The 15,237-nt window shown below is 45.6% G+C and overlaps 1 protein-coding gene across 6 annotated transcripts in view; it reads left to right on the top strand.

Moving 5' to 3' along the window:
* TSNAX (translin associated factor X) overlaps window positions 1-15,237 on the top strand; it is a 393,490-nt gene that overhangs the window by 160,521 nt on the left and 217,732 nt on the right. For all 6 annotated transcript variants that reach the window (XM_032491816.1, XM_032491821.1, XM_032491819.1 and 3 more), the window contains 2 exons: window positions 919-1,054; window positions 10,901-11,030. In XM_032491816.1, coding sequence (XP_032347707.1) covers window positions 919-1,054; window positions 10,901-11,030 — 266 coding nt within the window. The remainder of the gene's footprint in view (window positions 1-918; window positions 1,055-10,900; window positions 11,031-15,237) is intronic.

The raw sequence follows: 15,237 nt of genomic DNA, 5'->3' as shown, positions 1-15,237 counted from the left end.
AGTGTCTGCTGTATCTCAGCATGGCTCACGTATAAGAGGATAATATTTACATTGCACGTGGGGTAAGCAGTTGGCACTGCTGACCAGAGGCTGCCTGGGATCTTGGGGGCCCAGAGCCCACCTGCTACCCAAGGGTGGAAGAGATCAAGGTCTTCCCCAGCTGTCAAGGACCAGGAGGGAAGCTCTGATGGATGACATTTTTAAACCCAGTCCATACATTTCTGCAAAAATAGCTTTCCAGTTCTTGAGGTGTTTGATTATAAAAATAAGTTCTCAGTGGAGAGGATGCCAATTTCTGCAGTTTATTTTTTTTTAAAAGAAAACTTGTTTTATAGTGATTCTGTATTTATACCTTCTCTCTGGAGACTTAAGGTCATTGAAAAATAAATAATAGGATGCCTGCTTTAAGCAGAAGTGGGTCTCTGGTCGCCTATGGCCTGATAGATTTTGAACATCACACCTTTGACTTTAGTAACTGACGGGGTCTTTCTTGATGGACGGTTTCTAAGGAAACATTCTCAAAATCACTCTTGGGCACTGATTGTTTTTTTACATCTGGTTAATATAGAACTCATCAAAATTACCAGGTTTTCTCCCAAGTGATCACCATGGTTTTAAAAATGATTAGTATTAAGTATCCTTCAATGTGATGCTTGTAATCATGGTCTTCATGTGAATTCATAGACCATCAACTCTGAGAGTTAGGTGAACGAAAGCTAAGAGGGCCGTCTTTTCAATAAAAGGACTGAAGATTCTTAAAAGCATGCGCTGAGAGATGAAAATGCTGACCTAGAAACAAGTGGCTTTGTGTGATGTCACCGAGGTGACCATTGACTGGGAGGGGAGCCAAGGGACACTGGGTTGTCTATTTTGAGTTTCGTGGTTCTTTATTCCTCTCTCATCATTTTGGGTTTCCAGCCGAGATGATCCAACGGAGATTAGAGGACCTGGAGAAAGAGAGAGGCAGCCTGAACTTTCAGCTTCCTTCGAGGCAGCCGGCCCTTAGTGGCCTCCTGGGCCACCTGGGGGCTGTCCTGCGCCGGGGGGCTCAGCGGTAAGTACTCTCCCCTGTGGGCTCTTTTCCAAGCTGGGAGGGGCTGAGCCCCAGAGACCTTTAGCTGCCTTTCCCTGGGAAGCACCATTCTTTTGGTTGAGCAGGTGGGGGTTCCTTCCAGAGGGAGGGACCAGTGTGGGTCACGTGCCCTAAGAAGCCTTCCGCTCAGTGGCAGGAGGGAGCTTCAACAAGCCCAGGCACGGCCAGGTGCTAAACTCCCCCTGGGCGCCCCCCTCCCTGAGAAAGTGGGGGTGGATGTCCCCCTGTCCAGGGCAGCAGGGTCTTCTGTCATTGTGTGACACCAGTAAGATCCACAGATGGTCCTCTCTGACTGAGGGATGAAAACACGAAGACATCTTCCTCCTAACTCGGCCTCCAGCTCCTGAGCATCTTCCCCTGCTTCTGCAACCCAGAGGCGCCCTGGATGAGTAGGGGGGGAGCAGTCACTATTGCTGATTCGGTGGTTCTCAATCCTGGCTCCACGTTTGAGTCACCTGGAGAGCTTTTAAATATCCACCTTCCACCCCAGACCAACTTAGTCAGGCAGTCTAGGGGTGAGTCCCAGGCACCAGGCTGTTTGAGCAGTCTGGGAACCACTGTTCTCATCTGCCTGCTGGTTACCTCTCTCCTCGGATAAAGGCTGGGACAGAACCAGTTGCGATGAAGACTGTCAGCCTAATCACAGCGCAGGTCTGCTTCTACTTAGATATAAATGTGGCCACAGCAATTATACTGTATTTCCAATTCCTGGTTGGCTCTGACAGTCACAAGCCTGTCTAGCCAATTCCTCATTTTACATTCAGTTTATCTTGGGGTCACCCCAGAGCCTGTCTTAACAGCGAGGCTAGTCATTTTGTCCTGTAGTTTTGAGGGTAGCATGGAGCAGAGTGCCTGGTACCTCATAGGTGCTTCCTTATAAATGTTTTTTTAAATTGAAGTATAGTTGGTTTAAAATGTTGTGTTAATTTCTAGTGTACAGCATCAGTTATAAATACACATACACACACACAATGGAATACTACTCAGCCATAAAAAAGAATGAAATAATGCCATTTGCCGTAACCTGGGTGGGCCTAGAAATAATCATATTAAGTGAAGGAAGTCAGACAGAGAAAGACCAATATCATGATATCACTTATATGTGGAGTCCAAAATATGCCACAAGTGAACTTATTTATAAAAGGAAATAGACTCAGGCATAGAAAACAAACTTATGGTTAAGAAAGGGGAAAGGAAGGGGGATAAATTAGGAGTTTAGGATTAGCAGATACACACTACTGTATATAAAAGAAATAAACAACAAGCTCCTACTGTACAGCACAGGTAATGATATTCAATATCCTATAATGGATATCCTATAATGATAGTCAATAACCTATAATGGAAAAGAATATGAAAAATACACATCAACGTTTATGTATAACTGAATCACTTTGCACCAGAAACTAACACAACATTGTACATCAACTACACTTCAATTAAAAAAAAAACTAATAAAACTAACAAGAAACTCAGTCTATAAAATTATCTTTCAATGTGCCAACTGCCCAGCCAGCCTGTGACATTTGTCACCGGTAGGATTATCTGGACTTGCAGTTTCCTCTGAACCAGCGGCTTTGGCTACAGTTCTCACGGCGGCCGCCAGGGGGACACGGTGTCAGGCCGGAGCTCCCACAGCCGGAGCCTGGACAGAAAGGCTTCTCGGCGGCGGGGGGCGGTCTCTGAGTCCAGGGGGACAGAGGATGCTTTCCCATGCTGGTAGTTTTCCTGTAGAAATCAAACAGTTGTATAGACTTGGCAAATGCTCAATACTAATAAATAACACAGTAGTGCCTCTTCACCTTGTTGGGGTCAAGTGTTTCCTGGACAACGTAAGAGAAGCTGCAGACTTCCATCGCGACATCGCATCCGTACACACACACGGGGGACGGCATGCGGTTTGGCGAGACCCACGGGTCTTCTGAGCTTATTCATTCCCTCTCTGGGGGGGTCTTTGGGTCTCCGGTGAAGAACATTTGGTTTAGAATAAGATTGGAGGAAGTGTCCACGCCCGCGTACAGTCAGGTACCTCACCTTTTATTTTCACTGCCCCTCGGGTCTTCATAATCCCTGTCTGAGCTCAGCTCTTTAGAAAGCGCCGTTGAATTCTCTGAGCTTGTGTAGAATATCTGACTCACACTCGATTTGTCCAGGTCCTTCCAGCAGCCCAGAGAGTATTGGCTGTCACCAAGGGCGTTCACGGGGCTCCTCTCAAAGCAGGTGTTGGCGCTCAGAGGGTTTGGCATGTGTCGCTCTCGGTTTTTGGTTCCGCACTGCTCTGTACTCTGACTGCTGCCCTGGGGCGGGGTGGGGGGGGGTCTCTGCTCAGCGGGGTACAAAAGCGTCAGGTTGAACTGTTCCCTGGTTTGCTGTGCTCTGTGGAACGCATCTCTCCTATTTCTTTGTGATATCTTGGGTAGATAATACAGACGTCCAGGGCATTTTTAGTTGCTGATGCTCATCCAGTCCAGTCCAGTTTGAAACTTATTTATTTACTTATTTTTTGGGTATTTATTTATTTATTTATTTATTTATTTATTTATTTATTTATTCATAGAGGAGGGACTGGGGATTGAACCCAGGACCTCATGCATTTCTAAGTATGCACTCTACCACTGAGCTATACCCTCCCCCCTGAAACTTCAATTACACATCCAGTTCAGATCTTTCCGTGTACTGCTCCTGCTGTATCTTTCACCCGGTCCAAAGACGGTTCTCTTTTCCTTTCTCCCAAGAGAGGGGTTTGGTCTACGATCGCACCTGTGACGGATAATTTTCCCATTCACGCTCTGCATTTCTCTGACTGTGCGCCCTACGTGTTTTCCCATTGGACCAACACCAGCATGTACGTGAAATGAGCGAAATGCAACAAAGTTTAGAAACAAAGACATACAATGGTTTTTCCAGTGTGGGCTTATCGAGGCAGAGCTCTGGTTTGCCTGTCCAACTATCTCCTGTGCACCTACTTCCTTTGCGATGGGAACAGGACAGAGAAATGTGCAGCTCACCGGGTTTCTGGGCTGCGTCACTTCTCCTCTGACGAGTTCTTCCTGTCTTCCTTTTGAAACATGTGATTCTGTATTTCCGTTTAATTGTCATGTCGGGGACCATCATGCTGTAGAATCCAGTGACAGTCTGCTCTGAGTGCATGGGCTGGGACGATGTCCCAAAGACTACCAAGTAACTGGCACAGACACATTTTACCAGAGGTATAAAACGAGTTGGCTACATTATGGCACAACATAAAAGTGATCATTGCTGCCAACAAACAACAGTGTTGTTTGGGAGATGTTTCGGGACCCCTGATCACAGCTTGGGCCAAATGGGGATGAGTGTGGCCTGTGTCCCTCCCAGGAAACCCCCCTCCTGACCCCTTGTCATCACCTCGAGAAGATATGAGAGGAAGGAAAAGACGAGAAAAATCAGCTGAAGTGAGTCACAGAGGACTCCTCAGAACTTGTAAAAATCAGTGGGTTATAAATAAAAGCTTCCCAGTTACGCTCTCCATGTCACCCTCTTCGCTCAAATTCACCTGAGGTCTGTCTGAAGCCAGTGGTATCAGGCGTAGTTATTACAAACCTGAGGAAATATCCATGCGCCCCTCCTGGTGTCACCACTGTGGGTGGGATAGGACAGTAGAGAACAGGGGTGCCCGCTCTCCTCAGGTGTATCATGTTTACTCCATTCTTTTTACTTTTAGACCCAAATCAGATATATAAGGAAGAACCGTAAAGTTACCTGTATCGTGTCTGGCAAGTTTACAATATTTGTTTGTGCCGTCAGAGTGACCTCAGTAATTTGTGACGTCGGTTGCTGGCTGAGGAAGCTATTTCTAGCTTTAAAGCACCCTTCAGTGACTGTATGACCGGCCCAAACCACTTCCCTCTCACCGTCTTCCCAGTGAGGGAGGGGTGGGAACACCTAGGTCAGATGATGTAAATTTGACAGAAGAGTTGTCGACACGGAGCAGCAGTTTGCAAAGCTATTCAGAAGGTCCTACCCCAGACTTGCTGCCAGAAGTCATCTTCTGAACCGAGGTTTTCCTCTCTGTGACAGTGAGAGCATCAGTTTTTGGTCCTTCCTTCCATTAAAAGCACCGGTCCTAGCAGTGGCACCAAAGAGCAATTTTGCTGGCATCACGAAGACTCTGTGTCTGAAGGGGACCCTCTGTGTTATATGTCCATCTGTATAAACAGCAATTGGCAGGAGATGTCCCAACGGGTGAAACATCTGGGGTCCCCTCTGCCCTGTTGTTCTCACTCTAGACCTTCCTGAAGGCGGTCCTCTGAGCAAGGGCAGGACACTGGGGGGTCCTGGACCCCAGCATGCTGGGGAGGAGGTGGCCACGTGCATTCGTCACTCACGCACCCCCATTAACCACCAGGCTCAGGAAGCATCCTGACTTTCAGGTTACAGTTGGGGGATTCATTCTCGTCTCAATGTTACTGAGCTCTGTGCTCACCAAAGTCACAGGGTGAATCTTATTCCCTGGGATGAAAAATGTCCTCTGCAATTTGGAGCTAAACTTATTTTAGGGGTACAGGGTCTTATTATACAAATGGGTTTCATCTGTCTTTAAACGATCAGTGGAGAAGAAAGTAGAAAGGCCAAGACTGTTCCAGTGCTGCACGGCCCCCCGATGGGGGCTTGCGTGAAACCTCAGGCTGACGGTGGTGTCTTAGACACCCCGAGTCCCCGTTGGCACCGAGTGCCACGCTAACATTCCAAACCACGCGTTTTTAATCCTTGCCCCGAGGGATTTGCTCGTCTTCCACACTGATTAGTTTATAGAAGCGACACTAATTTGCACTGACGTTTGGGATTACACATTGAGGTTTATTAAAATAAAGGGAACCACACTGCAGAGGGAAGAGGGAGCCTGGCTCCGAGCACGGGAGAGCTGAGCTGGAAGCCTGTCCCTTGCTTCATTACTGAGCTGTGGTGTGTCCTGGGGCCATCCCTCCGCTGTCTGTGGATGCTTTCCCCACCCAGAGTCAAAGTCTGAGAGGAACAGAGAGGAGTTTTGGGTAATCACAGGGGCTTTTCTTCCAGATTAAGTAATGAATGTGATTAACAAAAAGAGAGAGAATTCCTGGTTACCCACCTGTGACTCCTCTGCAGCTGATTTTCAATTCTGTGTTGATTTCCTTCAATAACTCCCACCCCGACCCAGATGGTATCTATTTAGGAAATTCAGACAACTCAATATTTGCATAAGCAGAGCAAATTGGGAAATAAATTAGCGCAAAGAAATGATCTAATGCAATAGAAAGCTGAATATAAAGGACTTCTGGGTTTTCTAGGGCATGGACTCATTAAGTCACTCAAGATATATCTGCTGAGCCCCACTCAGCGCTGGGCACGAGGGACAAAAACTTCTGAGGCTTGGCTGGGTGGCCGGGCTGAGACTGGGTCCCAGAGGAGGAAGTGGGTCCCCTTCCCGCTATAGCCGATGATGGTTGCCTCCCAGGGACCTCCTCTTCTGATACGTGTGAAGGACCTCAGAAGCACCTCGTCTTTAACCTTCATTACCCCGTAAGGACAGTGTGTCCCCTGCACCTGCGCACAGCGTTCACTTTCCAGATGCGAACACTGAGGTGGGAGGGGAGCAGCCAGCTTCCCGAGGACAGAGGTGCTCCTTCTCTCAGCCCATGTGGCCCCGGTGCGAGGGTGGAGACTGCACACAGCAGGTGCTCAGTGGCCATTTGTTGAATAAATCTGATCCCTGTAATCAGCCATATAGGGAAGACATCGTCATCATCACCATCACCATCATCCTCGTTTTAAAAATGAGGGAGGTAAGTTTCAGACAGATTTGGTAAGTCCAAGGACACACAGCTAGAAAAAGGTGGAGTTAAGGCTTCAGCCATGGATGTCCACTCCCTGTGCCTGTCATTCTCAGCTGCCCGTTAAACAAGGAGCCAGGGGACTTGATCATCGGTGTGCGTGGCATGTGGCTAGACGCCAGGAGGAAACACAAGTTTATAATCTTGCTGAGAGCCTAAACGGCACATGGTATCCTGGAAGGGGCTGGAAAGTGGGACTCAGCCTGACGCCCCGTTGACTGACTCCTCAATTCTGCTTTTTGCTCAGAGCGAGTCGCTCAATCTCCCTGGCACCGTGTCCTCCCTGGCAAAACTGCAGTAGCACCATTCTCATCTTAGGTCTGCAGTGAGGGGTGAGTGCGATAGGACTGATAGCATCTGTTGTGCAGTAAATTCTCCGTTCGTACTGGCTGATCTTTTTATTATCAGTTTACGAAATATTTAATGCTACTACTACTGTCGTAATTTGTCTTTACGCGCATGGAACAGAGAGTAACAGGTCTTAAAATAAATGTCGAAGCTGCGTGGTGTGTTACAGTAAGTCAGCTGCTTTCAAGAAAGAAAGCTGAAGTGACTATTTTCAGCCGTCGCTTCTAAAAGTCTTAGAAGCGGTGTTGCTTCATCGCCGTGCTCGGTAGGGTTGCTTGCTTTCTGAGTGCCGCGTTGAGATTTAGGAAGTGGGAGCATGACTTCCACCTTGCCACTCCTGCAGTGAGTAAGTCTGAGCCTTGGGGTGAGCGTTTATCTGTTGTCTTGGTTTATCCATCACTTCTGCTCCGTGTAGGAACCACATCCTTTTGCCGCTGTGTCTCTGGCACCAAGCCCAGTCCATGGCGCTTGGCGGGTGGGCTTAATGATGGTTTTTCTTTTTCTGAATGAACGAATGGATGAAGTGGGTAGGAGGGAAAGAGCTGGACGGAGCGTATTTGGATTGGCACTCAACTTCTTTCCTAAGAAATGTGGCGGCTGTGAGATCCTGCGTGAATGTACAAGTCAGAACAGAGAGCTTCACGCTTCCACGTGAGGAGCCCTGAAATCGGCACGTGTGTGGCAGCCAAGTTCCAGCTGCAAGGAGGGAGATCCCAGCGAGAGGGGACAGGGCTAGTTTATGCCTCAGACTCTCAGAGCCGTAGGGACCGGCCTCTCTGCAGGGGCGATGCCCTTGATCATTAACACATTCAGACACAGACTGTCAATTTAAATGTCCAAAGCCTACAAAAGATTGGTGATGGTTTAAATAAACAGCACAGCTACTTAGTGTTTGGCGTAGAAGACATTTTTATTATAGTTGTAGGAATAATATGTGTTCATTATAGAACACTTAGAAAATAAAAGACGGGCCAAAAGAACTAATCCCACCGCCCAGAGATAAGGGCTGATAATATTTTGGTGGCTATTTTCCTGTCTTTTATTTTATATACGTGCTGTTTTTATAGTAGTTGGTTCACGTTATACAGAATACTGTAACACCTGCTGTAAAAGACAGCGATGTATAGTAAACGTTTTCCACACAGTGTTATCTTCTTTGGTGGCCTGACTTTAGTGGCGGCGTGGCCCTCCTCCGGTGGCTGTGCCGTGGTGTTCCCCTCTGATTCTCATCTGGGGCCACAGGTATGGTGTGTTCAGTTTTTGGCTACCAAGGTAAAATATGTTGAGGTTTTTTTTTTTTTTTTTGGTAGCTATTCTTTGTGTTTATCTGTGATTATTTACATATAGTGGATTCTCAGAATGGGAACATTATGATCCAGTTATATTGCATTGTAGATCTAATTCTTATTTCCTGTGCTCACCGAAGAATTATGGTTTCTGGAAACTTTTGCCAGGCTGTCAGGTGAAACATGATATTTTGTGTTGTTTAAATTTGCATTTAAAACCGTTTTTGATAAACAGACTCACAGACATAGAAAACAGGCTCATGATTACCAGGGGAGAAAGGGGGTGAGAAGGGATAAATTGGGAGTTCGAGATTTGCAGATACACACTACTATATATAAAATAGTGAATAATAAGTTTCTACTGTACAGCACAGGGAACTGTATTCCATATCTTATAGTAACCTATAATGAAAAAGAATATGAAAACAAATATATATGTATATCTATGAAACATTGTGCTGTACACCAGAAATTGACACATTGTAAACTGACTATACTTCAAATTAAAAGTTATTTTAAACATTTTTTTATTGAGTTATAGTCATTTTACAATGTTGTGTCAAATTCCAATGTAGAGCACAATTTTTTCAGTTATACATGAACATACATATATTCATTGTCACATTTTGTTTGCTGTGATTTATCATAAGATCTTGCTTATATCCCTGTGTTATACAGTGTAATCTTGTTTATTTATTCTACATTTTGAAATCCCAGTCTGTCCCTTCCCACCCCCCGCCCCCTTGGCAACCGCAAGTTTGTATTCTGTGTCTATGAGTCTGTTTCTGTTTTGTATTTATGTTCATTTCATTCTTTTTGTTTGTTTGTTTGAATTTCTGATAGATGCACTCATATTTTTCTTCCTGATTTGCTAGCCCTCTTGATTGACACTAGGACTATTTCCCCTTTTTCTGACACACATGTGGCCGTATGTTCCCCAACTTGTTTGCCTTTTTAATTTTACTTGATGATGTTTTCTTAGACATAGTTTCCTTGAATTGGTAACGCAGTTTTGCTTAGGGTGAAATTTTTTTCATCCAACTGCACTGAGTTAGGAATCGACTTGAAGGCTGGATTTGTCATCCTTTGATGGGAAATACCCGCAGGGCTCCTGCAAAGGCAACTCAAGGCTGCATCTTCACCAGTGTTGCTTTGACCAAATATGCCAACTCCTGCAGGAATGGGAGTAAGAAGAGCCAAACAGGGTTTAAGTGGTTTTTGACAGGTTTTAGCAAGCCTTTTCCGAGAAGCTCTGATCCAAGCATCTGCAAATCTGTCATTCCTCTTTTAAATCTCCATGGCCAAGATCAGCCCTGGAATTTGACTCTGTCTTGAATGGTGAAGGCAGAGCTGTCCAATGAAATATATTGCAAACCACATGCATGATTTTATGTATTTATTTGTTTGTTATATTTATTTTTAAATTTTTTATTGAACTGTGGTTGACTTACAATGTTAGTTTCAGGTATACAGCAAAGTGATTCAGTTATACCTATGCATACATATATATTTTTTCTTTTCAGATTCTTTTCCTTTATATGTTATTACAAGAAATTGAATATAATTCCCTGTGCTACACAGTAGGTCCTTATTGTTTATCTACTTTATATATAGTAATGTGTGTCTGTTAATCACCAATCCCTAATTTATCCCTCCTCGCCCTTTCCCCTTTGGTAACCATGGTTTGTTTTCTATGTTCGTGAATCTGTTTTTGGTTTGTAAATAGAATTTGTATGATTTTTTTTAAGATTCCACATATACATGGTATCATATATTTATCTTTCTCAGTCTGACTTACTTCACTTAGTATGATCATCTCTAGGTCCATCCATGTTGCTGCAAATGGCATTATTTCATTCCTTTTTATGGCTGAGTAGTATTCCATTGCTGGTATCCACATCTGGATAGCCACATTTTAAAAAGTAAGAAGAAACAAGTGAAATTAATTATTAAAATACACGTAATTAACCCAACATATCAAAAATGTCATTCTACCATGTAATGAACACAAAAATATCACTAAGGAGATATTTTGCACTCTCTCTTTTCATACTTAGACTTTAAAATCTGGTGCGTATTTTATGCTTTCAGCATAGATAGCCACATGCGGTCCTGGGCAGTGGCAAGTCCAAGAAAGCAAGCTGGCTATGGGGAAAAAGCCATGTCGTACAGACAAAAACTTATATTAGGCATCTCATGCCTGGGGGCCTCCTAAGTTTGAGAACAGCTGGGGGCCACTCTGTGGAACTTCTTTCCCTGAACATTCTTGTAGATCTGAGGCTTTCAGCTCGTCCACATCTGTACCAATATGTATGTTTTATTTTAAGGGCTGGCGGGGATGACAGCCAAGCCCAGCTCAGAGTGGAAGCCAAGACCGTGGAACCCACCACTCAGGACAACCTGCGTGTGTCTGTCACCAGGCGAGACTGGCTTCTCCAAGAAAAGCAACAGTTGCAGGTAAGTGGGTGAAGGATCTTCAGGAAATAGGACAGCGTTTTTCTTACCCATTTGAGCCAAAGCGCAGGGGGAGGGTCTTTGCTTGAGTGTGGCAATTAGAGAGCTTTGGCTGTCCGCCTGGGAAGTAAGAGGCAGAGTGATGGGTGGCAGTGACTGGAGGGTTTGCAGGAGTCTTGTTACAAATGAGAGGTTAAAACCTCGCCAGTGTTTGTGTCCGTTTTTGATACTCCTCATTACCTTTTGAATATACTTTCCTTGTCTTCCAGGCCAATTTGTCACCTCTTATCATTTTGACCTTTAGAAGGTTCTTTTGGAAGGCAGAAAAAAATATCTTGAGTTGTGGAAATCCTTTATGGAAATTGCTATCAGGTTGGACCGTGAGTAGCAGTCGTCAGAGGTATAAGTACCAACTGGGTGAGGCAGGCATGACTGAGAATGACTGGGGCATCACGGAGGCTCCAGGTTGACCCAGAGGAGTGGATACCAGTTGGCCGAGAATCATCTGGGGGCTAGAAATCTTGGTGCAGCCCCGATTTAAAGCCAGGAGGCAGCCAGGAATGCTGGAAGTTGACAGGTCTCCCTACACCCTAGGGGGAGAGAACCTTGAAGCTCTGTCCACACCTGCTTGAGCTTGGAGGCCTGAGGCAGGAGTAAGGAACAGGTAGGAAACACTGATTGGAGGCGATAGGACTTTTGGAAAGAGCCTAGGTCTTTCACACCCAAGTCCAAAACCAGGCAAAGGCTCTAAACAGCTGAATGAACTTAGACCAGTCAGTGGGGCTGGACAAGTTACCAGGAGCCCCTTCCCATCATGTCGAGTGTTCCTGTTGTCTGGGTTTGCCCCTCCAAGTCCATACAATAGCAAGGTGGCAAAGGGAAGCAAAAGTCATCGCAAGTTGAAAATATTCTACAATAAACTAATGCTTTCATATTCAGTGAGTATTACTGCAAAGCTCGGTGAGCTGCACGTGTGAAATCTGGTTTTAGGTTCTGAAGGATCTTTGCCAGCTGAAGGTCTACCCAATTCCTGGTGATGTCAGAACACCACTGTGGCTTAGGGTACTTAGGGAGCATTCTTGGCAGAACTCTGGGGGAAGGTGGCTATTCATTGATTCAGTGGGTGTTTATTGAGTGTCTGCTGTGTGCCAGGTACCATTTGTGCTGCTAAGAATTCCTGTGGTGCTTCTGTGCTGGTGAGGGTAGGGGGGAGATAGAGAAGAAATGGCAAACAAAGAAGATGTGGTATATGTATATATACAATGGAATACTATTCAGCCATAAAAAGGAATAAAATAATGCCATTTGCAGCAACATGGATGGACCTGGAGATCATTATTCTAAGTGAAGTAAGCCAGAAAGAGAAAGAAAAATGCCATATGATATCACTCATATGAGGAATTAAAAAAAAAAGCCACAAATGCACTTATCTACAAACCAGAAACAGAATCACAGACATAGACAACAAACTTATGGTTAGCAGGGGGTAAACAGGGTGGGAAAGGATAAATTGGGAATTTGAAAATTGCACCTCTTGGGGAGTGATGGAAATGCTAGCTATCTTGATTGTGGTGGTAGTTCCATTGGTGTATACATCTATCAAAATCAATCAAGTTGTACATCTGAAATATATGCAGTTTACTGTACAGTAGCCATACCACAATAAAGGTGTTTAAAAAGAAGGAGAAATGGCAAACACAATAAAGACCTAAATTATATCCCTAGTTTGCTGTCGGGTGGTTGGAGCTCCCAGGCATGGACGAGGGTGTTGGGGTAGCGGGGTCTGCTCACTGAGAAGTGAGACTGAAGCAAACACTTGATGGGAGAGGGGAGTGGGCCTTGCAGAAATCTCCAGTAAGAGCATCCCTGGCAGAGGAAACAGGCATGTGAAGGCCTGTGGTGGCAGCATGTCCCAGGCATTCAAAGGCAGCCAGGAGGCCAGGGTCGGGATGGAGGGCAGAGGGGAAGGTCAGAGATAAAAGGGGCCTTGCAGGCTGTGAGCTGGCCTTGAGATGAGTTAAGGCTGTGGGACCCAAGGCCATGATCAGAGCATGTTTGTAGTTTGCAGTAAATAATTGCTGTACGCATGCGTCAATTATATAAGATTTAGAACAAAGAAAATAGAAGTATGCATGTGCTAGAGATATTCTGTAAGCCTAATGAACAAAGAAATTTGCATTGCGCATGTGCTGGCCGAGAACAGATAAAAAGCAGGACAGGTGCATCACAGGCACGCACCTCCCTGTGGCAATAGAATAAAGTGTTGTTACCCCCATGGTGTCTGGCGGTATGGCAACTCCTCGTGCATTTTTTCATTTGGGCCGCTCACCTTCTAGAACCCCACATCAGCCCCCCTTGACTGACACAGGCCTTTGTCTCTGATTGGAATGGGGGGCCCTGGGAGGGTTTTAAGCAGTGAAGTGACATAATCTGACCACATTTTATAGAGTCACTTTGACTTCTCTGTAAGAGTAGGGTGTAGAGTCACTGTGGAAAACAATACGGTGGTTCTTTAAAAAATGAGGAGTAGAATTACCATGTGATTGAGCATTTCCACTCCTGGGTAGATCCCCCCTCCCCCCAGGAACTGAAATATTACTCAGCCATTGAAAGAAGATTCGGACACGTGCTACAACATGGCTGTGGGCATTACACTAAGTGAAGTAAACCAGCCACAAAAAATCAACTACAGTGTGATTCCGTTGATAGGAGGTCCCTAGAGGAGTTGGATTCACAGAGACAGAAAGTAGACTGGTAGTTGCCAGGGCTGGGGGTTGGGGTGGAAATGCGGGGTTAGTGTTTCATGGGGACGGAGTTTCAGTTTTGCAGGACGAAGAGGCTTCTGGAGATGGATGGGGGTGATGGTAGAACAACACTGTGAATGTGCTGAATGCAGCTCAATTGCACCTAAAAATGGTTAAGATGGTACCTTTCCTGTTACATGCATTTTACCACAGTTAAAAAAAATTAAAAGAGAAAAGAATAGAGGATGGGAATTCAAAGGTTGGACGTAGGGAGATTGGCAGAGAGACTGTCAATAATACTATCATCTTGGACCGATGGCGTACATGCTGTTTTCTTAGAGTGTCTTAGTGGTGGCTTTTCAGTACCTCCTCCGTCTCCTCCCTCCCCTGCTGGAATCAGGGTCAGTGGGCAGAGCTGTGGGTGACCTGTACCTTGGGGGTTGGAGGACATGGGCCAGAGATGGGGAGACAGCCAGGACCAGCACCGTGTGCTTATCAGCTAGAGACCAGTGCACAGAACATGGGAGTGTGTTAATTAAGAGTCTCATTTTAAATGCAGAATCCTCTGGGCAGCAAGATGCTTATCTGCCCCAGTGCTGTGTGCCCCGTGGGCCCTCAGTTACCTGCTGCTTGTTTTATTCATCGACCTCAAGATTGGACGGTGCTCTGTGGATTCTTTGGATTTCCGTTTGTCATGTTAGTGGAAATTCAACTTATTTAATATTTCTATGAAATTTGGATGGCATAACGCTATCTGCGGCATCTCCGATCCTGTAGACTGAAGAAGCTATGATTTTTAATCTTTCTTTCCATGCTAAATTTGCATGTTTGGGAACAGACCAGCCAAGGATTGTTTGCTTTTCTTTTCTGGTCTGTGGCTGGTGTTACCCGCTTAGCTGGTAGCCCCTGAAATGAAGTAAGTTGTTTATATATTTGCTGGGTTCTTCCAAGGCAAATTCTTGGTTCACTGCACACCCCCCTCCTCTCGCCAGGAACTTGGGAATGTGTTAATTAAAAGAGTCTCATCTGGTCAGCATCCACAGCATGCCCATGGTGACCCTGGTGGTCCCGGCAGCCGAGACACCCTCCATCACATGCTGTGACATGTCCTCCAGCAACGGTACCCGATCGTCATGGGGTTCAGGGACCACACCACGCTGTCTCAGATCACATGCTCGGCGGGGGGGTGGGCTGGCACGACTGTGCCTGTGATCTTTGTCACGTGTAATAAAGCAATTGGAAAAAGAGCTGACTGGGTACTATGTTCTGTCCCTTTAAAAAAATTATTATTTTTATGAGTATTTAATGCTGGGGAGGGTATGTTTTTCCTTATGCCAACTCATGAGAAATACAAAGCTGGCCTGATTTTTGCAGGTCAGCAAACCTCCTGCCTTCCGCCTGCCTCCGAAGGGGGCTTCCCGGCTCTCATGCACGTGGCTGGCCCCCGTGTGTAGGACCCAGCAGCA

The sequence above is a fragment of the Camelus ferus genome, chromosome 11 (assembly GCF_009834535.1).
Source record: "Camelus ferus isolate YT-003-E chromosome 11, BCGSAC_Cfer_1.0, whole genome shotgun sequence".
NCBI lineage: Eukaryota > Metazoa > Chordata > Mammalia > Artiodactyla > Camelidae > Camelus > Camelus ferus.
This window is presented reverse-complemented; position numbering and strand designations above follow the sequence as displayed.